A 13,284-nucleotide genomic window follows, 5' to 3' on the forward strand; every position below is an offset into this window, starting at 1 on the left:
TTATTGCATTTTTATTGATTATTCTTATTGGTCTTATTGTTGAACTGCGGGTAATTTTTCATTTCACTGCACATTTATGTGTATGTGACAAATAAATTGACTATTGACTATTGACTATTGAATGTGGAATGAGAAGGAAGCTCAGTATCAGATTGGTAAAGAGACAGAGGAGGAAATAGACAGTCAACAGATCGCACCACCGATTCTGGCTGAGACTCAGCTATTTCACCTTAAAATGCACTTTAGGCTTCACAGAATCAATGATGTTGACTGAACATGGATCACCTAAAGAGCATAAGGATTCCATGCAGTGCCAGCATGTGTCCTGAGATCACAATATATAGTGAGTGTCTCCTTTCATCAGGGCCACCAACATTGAGCGCAATTAGACACGGGAAGGGAGAGTTGTAAAACCAGAATAAAAGATATCCAATTCTATTTGCACTTTGTACAGAAAGGAACAGCAGATGCTGCTTCACACCTAAGACAGGCACAAAGTGCTGGAGTAACAATTAGACCAGGTACAATGATAGACAGGTTTGGAGAGATATGGGCCAAAAGCGGGCAGGTGGGACTAGTGTATCTAGGACATGTTGGCCGGTGTGGGCAAGTTGGGCCGAAGGGCTTATTCCCACGCTGTATGACTCTATAAATCTATAAAACTCAGCGGGTCAGGCAGAATCTCTGGAGAAAAAGGATGGGTGATGTTTCGTTTTGGGACTCTTCTTCAGACTGAAGTCGAAAGAAGATTCCCGACACGAAACGACACCCATCCTTTTTCTCCAGAGATGCTGCCTGATCTGCCGAATTACGCTAGCACTTTGTGTCTATCTTAGCCATTTGTACTTTGCCGTTCAGGAAGAGGCCTAAATAAGTCAGGATACACTGTGTGGTCTTGGTCATGTAAGAGTGGGCAACCCAGCAAGAACCAATTTAAGGGAAAAGAGATGAAACAATGGTTGTAGACAGAGAAAAAGTCAACAAGATTCAAACAGAGTGAATTACCTTAAGCCTCCACAGTGGATACGACGAATCGGGATCTCTGTTGAAGAACCGTGTTGTCTTTGTCCCTGCACTTAGTAAATACTCTGCTGGCAACCCTTGTGTCTGTGAGATGTACCGGATCTGAGAACGAAAGAGAAAAGCAAGCAGTGAAACAGACTATCCCACATGCTGGAAAATCCGCAAATTCCACAATGGACTTTGGAAATTCTCCCAAGCTCCAACTTTCATGATATCTACCTTCATCTACCTCTGATACACATGGACATTCCATCCATTCACATTTTTAGTTTAGTTTAGTTTAGAGATACAGCGTGGAAACGGGCCCTTCGGCCCAACAAGCCTGCAATCTAGCACTATCTTACACACAACAAGGACAATTTACCAAACCCAAATAACCTACAAACACGTACGTCTTTGGAGTGCAGGAGGAAACCAGAGCAGCCGAGGAAAACCCACGCGGTTACAGGGAGATCGTACAAACTCCGTAAAGACAGCACCCGTAGACAGGATCGATCCGGGGCTCTGGCGCTGTAAGGCAACAACTCTACCGCTGCGCCACTGTGCGACATGGACAGGAAAGGGATCAGAAGTGCGAACCCGACTTCCCAGATCTGAGCCACCAAGACGATCAAAATATTCATTCATAGTATTTGCAAATATATAACACGGTACAACCAAAGCCCATTTATAGCGTAAACCACAACACTCTAATTAAATGATATACATCATGTCAAGATGACATTCATTTTTCTTTCACATACTTTCCATAACAAACAGTCCAAGGAATCTTTACACATTCTCCCCGTGACCGCATGGGTTTTCTCCAGGTGCTCCGGTTTCCTCCCACGTTCCAAAGACGCACAAGTTTGTAGGTTAATTGCCTTCGGTAAGAATTGTAAAATTGTGCCAACTGTGTAGGATGGTGCCAGTGAACGGGGATCACTGGTCAGCGCGGACTCAGTGGGCTGATGGGCCTGTTTCCACGCTGTATCGCTGAGCTAAACACAGGTTCAAGCCCAATGTTCAATGGCACGAAGGCTATAAACTGTGGTCTTTCCTCCCCTTTCCTCCCCTTACAGCCTTTTCCATAGCTGTTCCATCTGAGCTGCAGTACATTGCTCAGTGCAATAATGCTGGACCATGGAATGCATCTCCCTGCAATGTTCAGTCAAGGGCAGCTGCTGCTCTGGGACCACCAGGGGGCGTCTTACACAGAATTGATAATCTTCCAGCAGTTTCAATGTGTGTGTCCAGGAATAGAAACCTGCATTACCCGGCCTTCAGGAAGAACTTTGACCCAATGCATTCCTTTCCAGATCTTGATAAATACACATTGCATGAAGGAATGGATAGTGGTCGCATTGCTGACCCCCGCTGCCTCCAATACATAGGGTGGGGCGATGCAGACTCTGTCAGGGCTAGTCTGAAAAGGGTCTCGACCCGAAACATCACCCATTCCTTCTCTCCGGAGATGCTGCCAGTCCCGCTGAGTTACTCCAGACTTTTGTGTCCCTCACCTGTCAGGATTGTACCCAGGTCTCTGCCGCTGTAAGGCAGCAACTCTACCGCTGCACCGCCGTGCCACCCTAAACTGTGTACATTCAGACTATATCTCTGCTTCCTTGAGTTTTTTTGCCTGTTCTTTTGTGAACCAATAAATCACATCCTTTTCTCAAACTTGTTCACTGCACGTTTAACTCCTCACATTTCCTCACATTTCCCCGAAAAACTATTTGACTAGTTGGAGGATTTAATCCCATTAAACAGCAACAAAGCAGGTAATTGAAATAGAGGTGCGGCACGGTGGCGCAGCGGTAGAGATGCTGCCTTACAGCGAATGCAGCGCTGGAGACCCGGGTTCGATCCTGACTAAGGGGGGCCGACTGGACGGAATTTGTACGTTCTCCCCGTGACCGGCATGGGTTTTTGCCGAGATCTTCGGTTTCCTCCCACACTCCAAAGATGCACAGGTAAGTAGGTTAATTACCATACCATACCATACACATACAGCCGGAAACAGGCTTTTTCGGCCCACCAAGTCCGTGCCACTCAGCGATCCCCGCACATTAACACTATCCTACACCCACTAGGGACAATTTTTACATTTACCCAGCCAATTAACCTACATACCTGTACGTCTTTGGAGTGTGGGAGGAAACCGAAGATCTCGGAGAAAACCCACGCAGGTCACGGGGAGAACGTACAAACTCCTTACAGTGCAGCACCCGTAGTCAGGATCGAACCTGAGTCTCCGGCGCTGCATTCGCTGTAAAGCAGCAACTCTACCGCTGCGCTACCGTGCCGCCCTTGGTAAATGTAAAAATTGTCCCTAGTGGGTGTAGGATAGCCGTAATGTGCGGGGATCGCTGGTCGGCGTGGACCCGGTGGGCCGAAGAGCCTGTTTCCGCGCTGTATCTCTAAAATAAACTAAATACAGAAAAGGATTAATGTACGATCAGTACAAATGGGTGACTGATGGTCAGTGTGGACTCGATGGGCTGAAGGGTCCAGTTCCATACTGTGTATCTCTAATATGAGTCTAAAGATCCAGGCTTCATGGTTCACACTGTATCTTTCCAATTTGTGTTCATAGTTCACTTCTTGACGAGAAACACATTGCTGCCTGATTTAATTTCCATTTGCCTCTTTCTGTTTTCTGCTCCCAAGCCCTGACTCATTTCCACAACGCACATCTCTATTTCAAGGAATCCTGAATCACCGGCAATTAAATCAGAGACACAGTGGTGAATCTTGGACACAGCAAAAAACTAATGACCAAATGGTCTATTTTGATTTTTTTTTAAATCTGCGGATGCTGGAAATCTAAAATACAAACATAAAATTCTAGGAAAACTCAACAGGTCAGGCAACATCTGCAGAGAGAGAAGCAGTTTACATTTTAGCTCTGTTTTTGTGGTGTTGACTGAGAGGTAACTATTGGGCAGGTTGAGGAAATCAACCTGACCATCACTCTGAAGAAGGGTCTCAACCCGAAACGTCACCCTTTCCCTCTCTCCAGAGATGCCGCCTGTCCCGCTGAGTTACTCCAGCTTTTTGTATCTATCTGAGGAAATGACTCCACTATTTCTTCATCAGAAATATGGTTATGGTGTAGGGACATACGGATTGGCCAGGGAGTCTAGAACCCTCGGATTGGTTTACGGTCACGGGGTGAGGGAGCGCGAGGTATTTAAATGCCTGGCGCCAAACTAGAGATTAGATTCGTGAGCGAAGTTAGTGTTAGTCCATGAGTAAGTGCGTTGCGTTTGTCACGGGTTTTACTGACAATAAAGTATTTGAATAATACCGCTCGTTTGGACTCACTACAATGGTATCTTTCCCATTCATAAACACTTCAAAGGTTTTCGTCTCCTAAGTGGATCCACTCAGTGGGACTTCAACCAGGGCCAAATGAACCATGGTGTTGGAGCACTGGGGAGATCAGAGCCAGTGATGGACTGGGCAACAAAGTGACGAGAGACGAACTTCACTCAATGCCCTTCTCGTGGCCCGAGCTCGTAGCCCCTGGTCCCGAGGTTCAGCACAGCTGGAACGTACCTGATCATACTCGGACGCCCCTGGATACAGCGGCCACCCCAAGAACAGCTCTGCGATAACGCACCCGAGTGACCACATGTCAATCGCCTCGCAAAACAGCAATCCCAGGATAATCTCCGGCGCTCTACAGAGAGAGAGAGAGAGAGAGAGAAAGGGAAGAGTTAGAGGCTCACACTTTCCTCCTTCTATCTCCATCCCCTTCTGCCAAGTGGGCTACAGATTTGCAGGCATCAGGAGCTCTTTGGTATCTCCACAGCAACCCTGGAGAGGGTCCAGAGGAGGTTTACAAGAATAATCCCAGGAATGAGTACCAGGAATTTAACCTATGATGAGCATTTGTCGGCCCTGGGGCTGTACTCACTGGAGTTTAGGAGAATAAACGAAGAAAAAAGCTCAGTGCGTGTATAAACACATACACACCACACACACAAAAAACAAACAGCAATAATAGTGCAATAATAATAATAAAATACTCTACGTGGTTCAGAGCTTAATGGAGTTTGGAATATTAAATAGCCTGATGACTGTAGGGCGGAAACTGTTCCTGAACCTGAACGTTACAGTTTTCAGGCTCCTGTACCTTTTTGCCGATGGCAGGGGTGAGGTGAGTGAGTGGCCAGGGTGGTGTGGGTCTGTGATGATGCTGGCTGCCTTATTGAGGCAGCGACTCCTGTAAATGCCTTCGACGGTGGGGAGGTCAGAGCCAGTGATGGACTGGGCAGCGTTCACATCTTTTATGCTCTTCTTTCATCTGGGACAGGCAGTAACCCCTTGAATGACCTTCACAACCAACCACCAAAAACATTTCCCCTGCCAGCAGACTAAAGCAACCAGAAACGAATGTAACTCAACGGGCCATTACAAAACATACATACAGCTGAACAAACAAGCACAATACCAGGAACGCATGCATGGGTGGAAAGCACTGTGGTTTGAGATTGAGGTAGATTGACAGATAGAAACACAGATAGGCAGACAGCATTAATCCTACATTTTACACTGACTACAACTCAATAGTACTTCTGTCGGATATGGGGGAATATTGGAGACGGGTCATCACTGGGTGGCGAGAGTAAAATGCCCAGGGGAGGAGACGATGGAAGAAGAACTCATGGCGGGCGCGGAACCCGTTGAGGTACTTAGTAGTACAGGTGCTCCCCGGCTTACGATGTTTCGACTTGCGATAGTTCGACTTTGCGAAGGTGCAAACGGCAGCGACTCGTAGCGAGCCTCCCCTCGCTTCCGGCCACGTGATCGCGCCTATTCAATGCATTTCGACTTACAATACTTTCGGTTTCCGATGGGTTTCTCGGAACGGAAACCCATTGGAAGCGGAGGAGCACCTGGACTTCTGTTATCATACAGTGGTACAGCGTGGAAACAGGACCTTCGGCCCAACCTGCCCACACCGATCAACATGTCCCATCCACACTAGTCCCACCTGCCTGCCTTTGGCCCATATCCATCTAAACCTGTCCTATCCGTGTACCTGTCTAAATGTTTCTTAAACGTTGCGATAATCCCTACCTCAACTACCTCAGCCAGCAGCTCGTTCCATACACCCACCACCCATTGGCTGTAAAATGGTTTGCCATATTGTGTAGTTTAGTTTAGTTTAATTTAGTTTCGAGATACAGCGTGGAAACAAGCCCTTTGGCCCACCGAGTCCATGCCGAACAGTGATCCCCGTACACTAACACTGTGCTTCACACAGTAGGGACAATTTACAATTTTTACCAAAGCCAATTAGCCTACAAACCTGTATGTCTTTGGAGTGTGGGAGGAAACCAGAGCACCTGGAGAAAACCCACGCAGTTACAGGGAGAGCATACAAATTCCGTACCGACAGCACCCGTAGTCAGGATCGAACCTGGGTCTCTGGCGCTGTAGGGTAGCAACTCTACCGCCACCATGCAGGAAGATTATAAATGCAGGCCTTTATTCATTCTTTGAATGAAAGTATTTTGTTGAGAGCTTTATAAAAAAATTGTTAAAAAGGCAAGGAGGAATTTATAGAGGACTAGATATTGACTCATGATTTAATGTGAACTGCACTCGTGAGCACCACAGGTTTGGGTGACGTTCAAGCTACTGAACCATTCTACCCAAGACCTCTTCACACTCACCTGCTGCATTCCTGCACTAGGGTAGTGTTCAATGTTCACATAGGCCCAATGTGTTGCCAGCAGTTAGATGAGCATGGACCCCCTTCCCCTTTCCAATAAGCAATTTCCAGGACACTTCCAACAAAAGCTACAAACAGGGGCTGGGCAGGTAAACCACAGACCCGATGCATCCTCACCTACTCCAACCAAAGAAACCCAACAAACCTCCAGACAATAGACAATAGACAATAGACAATAGGTGCAGGAGGAGGCCATTCGGCCCTTCGAGCCAGCACCGCCATTCAATGTGATCATGGCTGATCATTCTCAATCAGTACCCCGTTCCTGCCTTCTCCCCATACCCCCTGACTCCGCTATCCTTAAGAGCTCTATCTAGCTCTCTCTTGAATGCATTCAGAGAATTGGCCCCCACTGCCTTCTGAGGCAGAGAATTCCACAGATTCACAACTCTCTGACTGAAAAAGTTTTTCCTCATCTCAGTTCTAAATGGCCTACCCCCTTATTCATAAACTGTGGCCCCTTGTTCTGGACTCCCCCAACATTGGGAACATGTTTCCTGCCTCTAACGTGTCCAACCCCTTAATAATCTTATACGTTTCGATAAGATGGATGCAGAATGCTGGAGTAACTCAGCGGGACAGGCAACATCTTTGGAGCGAAGGAACAGGTGATGTTTCGGCTCGAGACCCTTCTTCAGACCAACATCTGCAGTTCCTTCCTAAACAAACCTCCAGAGATTCTGCCGGACCCATTAAGTCCTCCAGCACTGCTTTGTAAACCAGCAACTGCAGTTCCTTGTGTCTGTGCAACCAAATTAGTTCCTTCTCAACCTTTATTAATTTGAATCCACAATAACCTTTAGGTTGCATAATGCATGTCTTCCTGATTAATTGTGTGATGAGAGGTCATCCTGTCACCCTTGAACTAAAAGGGTCATGTTTCAGTAATAAAGGGCTTTCATTTATGTATCCAATTGCTTGTTATTAAAACAGTGAGGCTGGTGGACATAATTCAGTCAGAAAAAAAATGATATTTTTGAGCCTCCTCTGGATGGCAGGGAACATTTCAGGCTCTAAGAGTCTCCACTTCGCTGGCCATCCATCCTTTACTGCCCTTGAGGAGATGGTGGTGAACCAGCTATGAGCAGATGCAGGTCTTCGGATGAAGATGCTCCCAAAGTCTATTCTAGAGTGAGTTCCAACATGCCAATGCACGCCAGGCCCCCACTACCCTCTGTGTGAAACATAAACATAGACATAGAAACATAGAACATAGAAACATAGAAAATAGGCCATTTTGGCCCATCGAGCCAGCAGCCATTCATTGTGATCATGGCTGATCATCCACAATCAGTACCCTGTGCCTGCCTTCTCCTCATATCCCTTGATTCCACTAGCCCCTAGAGCTCTATCTAACTCTCTTTTAAATTCTTGCCTTGTATTTCGCCATTTAACTTTCCCCTTCTCACCTTATAGCTAGTGTTGGACATTTGCACCCTGGGGTAAAGGGTCTGAATGTCTACCCTATCTATGCCTCTCATCATTTTATATACTTCTATCAAGTCTCTCCCCCCCCCCCCCCAACCTTCGACATTCCAGAGAAAACAAGTTTCTCCAGCCTCTCCCTGTAGCTGAAACCCTCTAATCCAGGCAGTATTCCGGTAAACTTCCTCTGCCCCCTTATCCAAAGTTTAGACAGAATCTAGAGATGCAGCACGGAAACAGGCCCTTCGGCCCACTGAGTCTGTGCCAGCCAGCGATCACCCTGTGCATTAGCACTATCCTACACCACTAGGGACAATTTACAATTATACCGAGGCCAATTAACCTACAAATCTGTCCGTCTTTGGAGTGTGGGAGGAAACTGGAGCACCTGGAGGAAGCCCATGTGGTCACGGAGAACGTTCAAACTCAGTTCGGACGGCACACCCAGTCAGGACCGAACTAGAGTCTCTGGTGCTGTAAGGTAGCAGCTCTACCGCCCTGCCCTGTTCTGCTCCTTTGTGATCCTCAAGAGCCCAATGAACAACTCTGTCAAGAGTCAGCAGTCTCAGGACTGCAAGCCATTTCCTAAAAACATGGCTTTTGAAACGTTAGCCTAAAAACGTTTTGCCATGGAAGGTAAGCTTTTCACTGTACCTCGGTATACGTGCTAATAAACTAAACGGAACTAAATCCAAGATGTTTCTGCCTCAACCAAGGTTCAACCCACACCTTGGTTCCTGCTGATGTCAAGACGACATTATTTTTCTGGTTCCAAGACCCGATTGTCCAACTTCCTTTGCTGAAGCATGACCTGCTGTATTTCCCCCTGCATTATACGCAGCATCCTGCTTTACAAAGATGTTGTGACAAGTTGCTGGTTTAAAAGTTGCCCTGGAGCTTTGCCTCCGAAAATACTTCCCTGCATTCGCTGTATGGCTCCGTGAGGTATCTGTGTAAATGAATTTGTAATTACAGAATCATTTCCAAGTAAACCCCTCACTGGCGCCTCCTTTGGGAGCAGCGTGCAATTACTCTGAAGCCGTTCCAGTTTGTTCTCCTCACCTGAGGCGAGAACACATCAGCTGAAATCCGGAAGATGAAAACTCTTAAATTAATACACATTCTAAATAGACACGGGGACACAGTTTGCAAATCGGCTCTAATGAAAGTTCTCCTTTGAAATGTTAATTTTAGGTTGCAAAGAAGAACAACCAGAAGCCATTAAACAAAAATGAACAGAGCCAGCCCAGATTAAGTTGATGTAGATTGATCAATGTTCTCAACTGAGGATATATCACAGATTTGATTTTTAAGTATGTTCATCATACAAAGAAAACTTGAATCCTGAAATTTAGATAATGTATCTTCCTTTGATATGGGAACAACATTTCTGAGATACAAACCTTGCAAGAAAGGATTTTTAACAAAAATAAATAAAGCATGCTAAGTTTGTAAAGTGCTGCTTAAATGCATTTTATAATTTCTTGTGTATTGACTCTGGGTGTGGGCTCTCGGGATAAGATGACGAGGCAAAGATAATAGGGCTCGCAGAGATGGAAGGTGAAAGGGATGGGGACATTGGAGGCATGGGGAGTGAAAATGCGGCACTTGGGTGGCACAGCAGTAGAGTTGCTGCCTTACAGCGCCAGAGACCTGGGTTCGATGCTGACTACGGGTGCTGTCTGTATGGAGTTTGTACGTTCTTCCTGTAACCTGTGGTTTTTCTCCGGGTGCTCCAGTTTCCTCCTACACTCCGAAGACGTACAGGTTTGTAGGCTAATTGGCTTCAGTAAGAATTGTAAATTGCCCCTCGGGTGTAGTGTACGAGGTGATCGCTGGTCTGCGCGGACTCACTGGGCCGAAGGGCCTGTTCCCGCCCTACATCTCTAAAGTAAATGTCTAAAGCGTGACTGTGGAACGCAAAAGGTTTCCTTGATGATTCCAATGGAGCAGAATTGGGGAACAAAAGAACATAGCACTGGAGAGGATCAGGTTGGTTCCTTCAAAGCATTGCACAGGAATAGGAGCAGGAATAGGCCACTCGGCCTCTCAAGCCTGCCCTGCCATTCAATATGATCATGTCTGATCTACCCCAGGCCTCAACTCCTGCTTCTGTTCCTCAAGAGCCCATTGAACAACTCCATCAAGAGTCAGCAGTCTCAGGACTGCTGGCCGTTTCCAGAATGCAAGATGTTCCCGCTTCAATCCAGGTTCAATCCTGACTTTGAGTCCTGTCGATGTCAATACATTTTTCCAGTGGTTGGCTGGTTTTCTTCCTGATTGCAAAGACATGCTGCTTGGTAGGTTAGTTGGATACTGTACATTGCCTTGAGTGTGTCGGATAAGAATACAGGTGGGTTGGGGGAGTTGGTGCAAGAGGGAAGGTGGGATGAGTGTAGATGAGTGTTTGGTGCTCAGCACGGACGCTGTTGGCCAAAGAGCCTGTTTCTGAGCGGTATCACTCTATTCCTCATTAAAGCAGAGAGGCTTCACCCTGCCCATACCGATATATTCACAGATCAGAGTTCAACAGTTTAGTTTAGTTTAGAGATACAGCACGGAAACAGACCCTTAGGCCCACTGAGTCCGCACCGACTAGCGATCCCCACAAACTAACACTATCCTACAGACTAGGGACAATTTCCAATTTTTACCAAAGCCAAATTAACCTTTTTAACGTCTTTGGAGTGCTCTTAGTTCCCTCGTACAACTCATTTTGAGAAATTATAAAAACTTGAGGCCCCATCATAAATCCCTGAGGTACATCTTGTTACATCAGGCCAACCAGACAATGACCCATTTATACCTATCCTCTGTTTTGTGCGAACCAGTCAATCTTTTATCCATGCCGAAATGTTCCCTCCTGGACCGAGAATTTCCTTTCCCCCTAACCTTTGATGCGGCACCTTATCAAATATCTCCTGGAAATCTAAATATAGTGCATCCACCAGTTCCCCTTTATCCACACCACGTGTTATTTCTTCAAAGATTTCCTCAGACACGATTTACCTTTCAAGTTAATTCCAAGTGACACCACAAGGTCACTTACAGCGGAACACGCTTAGCACCACAAAGGCGCCATGGTCTGGCATTGTTAAGTTGCTGTCTATGAGGTTTCAACTGTGTTTGCACGTCGTATCAGAGGCACTCAAAACCAGTCACTGAGAATTTATTGCATCCCTAAGCATCTTGAAAAGTTCATGACAAACACACAACATTCCCGAGGCAACGGCATTACAGTGCGTGAGGAAGCCAGCTTCTGGCTGCAGTAGCAGCGTTCTCAAAACCCCTTGGTGCTTCTATGGGGAAATTATGAACCATACTTTAGTTTATATTAGTGCAAGTAGGGCAACACAGTGGTGCGGCGGTGGAGTTGCTGCTTTACAGGGCCAGAGACCCAGGTTCGATCCTGACTACGGGTGCTCCCTACCCCTCGATTCCTATTGCCTGTTTAATTGCTGTTTAGTTGTGGTTAAAACCTCCAGCTAGTTCAATAGTTATAAGGCCAAATGTAAGGAAAGGGTTAAGCCGGCAGTGAAGAAATTTGAGAAAAGGATGTTATTTATTGGTTCACATTAGAACAAGCTAAAATGTCAAGGACGCAGGGAGATAGTCTGAATGTGTTTTGTTTAGGGCTGCACGGTGGCGCAGCGGTAGAATTGCTACCTTACAGTGCCAGAGACCTGGGTTCGATCCTGACTAAGGGTGCTTTCTGTACGGAGTTTGTACCTTCTGTCTGTGACCACGTGGATTTTCTCCAGGTGCTCCGGTTTCCTCCCGTGCTCCAAAGACGTACAGGTATGCAGACTAATGAGCTTCTGTAAACTGTAAATTGCCCCTGGTGTGTAGAATAGTGCTAGTGTATAGGGTGATTGTCGGTCGGCACGGACTCGGTGGGCCGAAAGTCTAAAGAGATCGTGAGTGGATACAATCACAAGAGGTTGTATCTAGGGACAAACCAAAGAAGGAAATAATTCATGTTATTCATATGTTTTGGAAGAGCAGAATTAGGCCATTTGGCCCATCAAGTCCATTCTGCCATTCAATCATGGCTGATCTATCTTTCCCTCTCAACCCCATTCTCCTGCCTTCTCCCCGTAACCCCTGATACCCGTACTAATCAGGAATCCCAGAGAGATTTAGAGAAGGAATTCCAGAACAAGGTCTCGTGCACTGAGACATCTGGCTGTGTGGGAGCCATTAAAACAAGGGGTACTGAAGATGCCAGAACTGAAGGCGAACAAAGATCTTGGTACAGTCTCAGGAGGCCACAAAGGCCATTTAAAAACAAGGATGAACATTTTAAAGTCTCTTGCTTAACTGGGAGCTGAGTTCACCCAACAAGCCCGGGCGTTGGATCCAACCCCTCATCTCCGGCTGACACATGCATCTTCCAGTAATCCAGTACACAGATGCTGGCTCCGTACCACCGAGAGAAGCTCTTAAACCTGCCAACTGCTGCACACTGCTAACTGTACACGCAGCGAGGCTCACAACCAGCATGGTGTCAACTAGCAAATCATTTGGAGTTCTCTGCTGCTGACTGAGAGATAGGCGTGGACTAAGGAATTACAAACACACTCGATTCTTTAAAAAGCCCTTCAGTGTGAAGAAGGGTCTCGACCCGAAACATCACCCATTCCTTCTCTCCAGAGATGCTGCCTGTCCCGCTAAGTTACTCCAGCATTTTGTGTCTCTCTTCTAGCATTTATGGTCTCTTGTGACTTTGAATTCACTGAAGATGGAGCCTGTCTGTGGCGACATGTTGCAAGCAGCACAGCTTGGGTATTGTTCTGTCTAAGACATATGACAATGAAACACTCTTGACTCTTTAAAAGTGGCGTGTTAACTATCCACGCTGGGGACAGACAGAGCCTCAGCTACCACCTCTACAGAAGGACTCTCCGACCGTGTAGACCCACAAACACTGCACAAGGGATGTCGGGAACTGGATGGAAATTGATGGTGAAGTCCATGAGTTCTCCATGGGTGCAGGAGGTAGCACCAATGCAGTCGTCAATGTAATGGAGATTTGTTCTATATCTCTCTACATCATCGTCTATATCTCTCGTTTCTCTTTCCCGTGACTTTCAGTCTGAAGAAGGGCCTCG

At 46.5% G+C, this 13,284-nt stretch overlaps 1 protein-coding gene across 4 annotated transcripts in view; it reads right to left on the bottom strand.

Moving 5' to 3' along the window:
• Positions 1-13,284, bottom strand: part of hipk2 (homeodomain interacting protein kinase 2) — a 197,757-nt gene that overhangs the window by 52,156 nt on the left and 132,317 nt on the right. For 3 of the 4 annotated variants that reach the window (XM_078416992.1, XM_078416991.1, XM_078416990.1), the window contains exons 3-4: positions 4,564-4,687; positions 1,006-1,125 (exon numbers count right to left, since the gene is read on the bottom strand). In XM_078416992.1, coding sequence (XP_078273118.1) covers positions 1,006-1,125; positions 4,564-4,687 — 244 coding nt within the window. The remainder of the gene's footprint in view (positions 1-1,005; positions 1,126-4,563; positions 4,688-13,284) is intronic. The other variant, XM_078416993.1, reaches the window with a different exon arrangement.

This window comes from Rhinoraja longicauda, chromosome 20, assembly GCF_053455715.1.
Source record: "Rhinoraja longicauda isolate Sanriku21f chromosome 20, sRhiLon1.1, whole genome shotgun sequence".
NCBI lineage: Eukaryota > Metazoa > Chordata > Chondrichthyes > Rajiformes > Arhynchobatidae > Rhinoraja > Rhinoraja longicauda.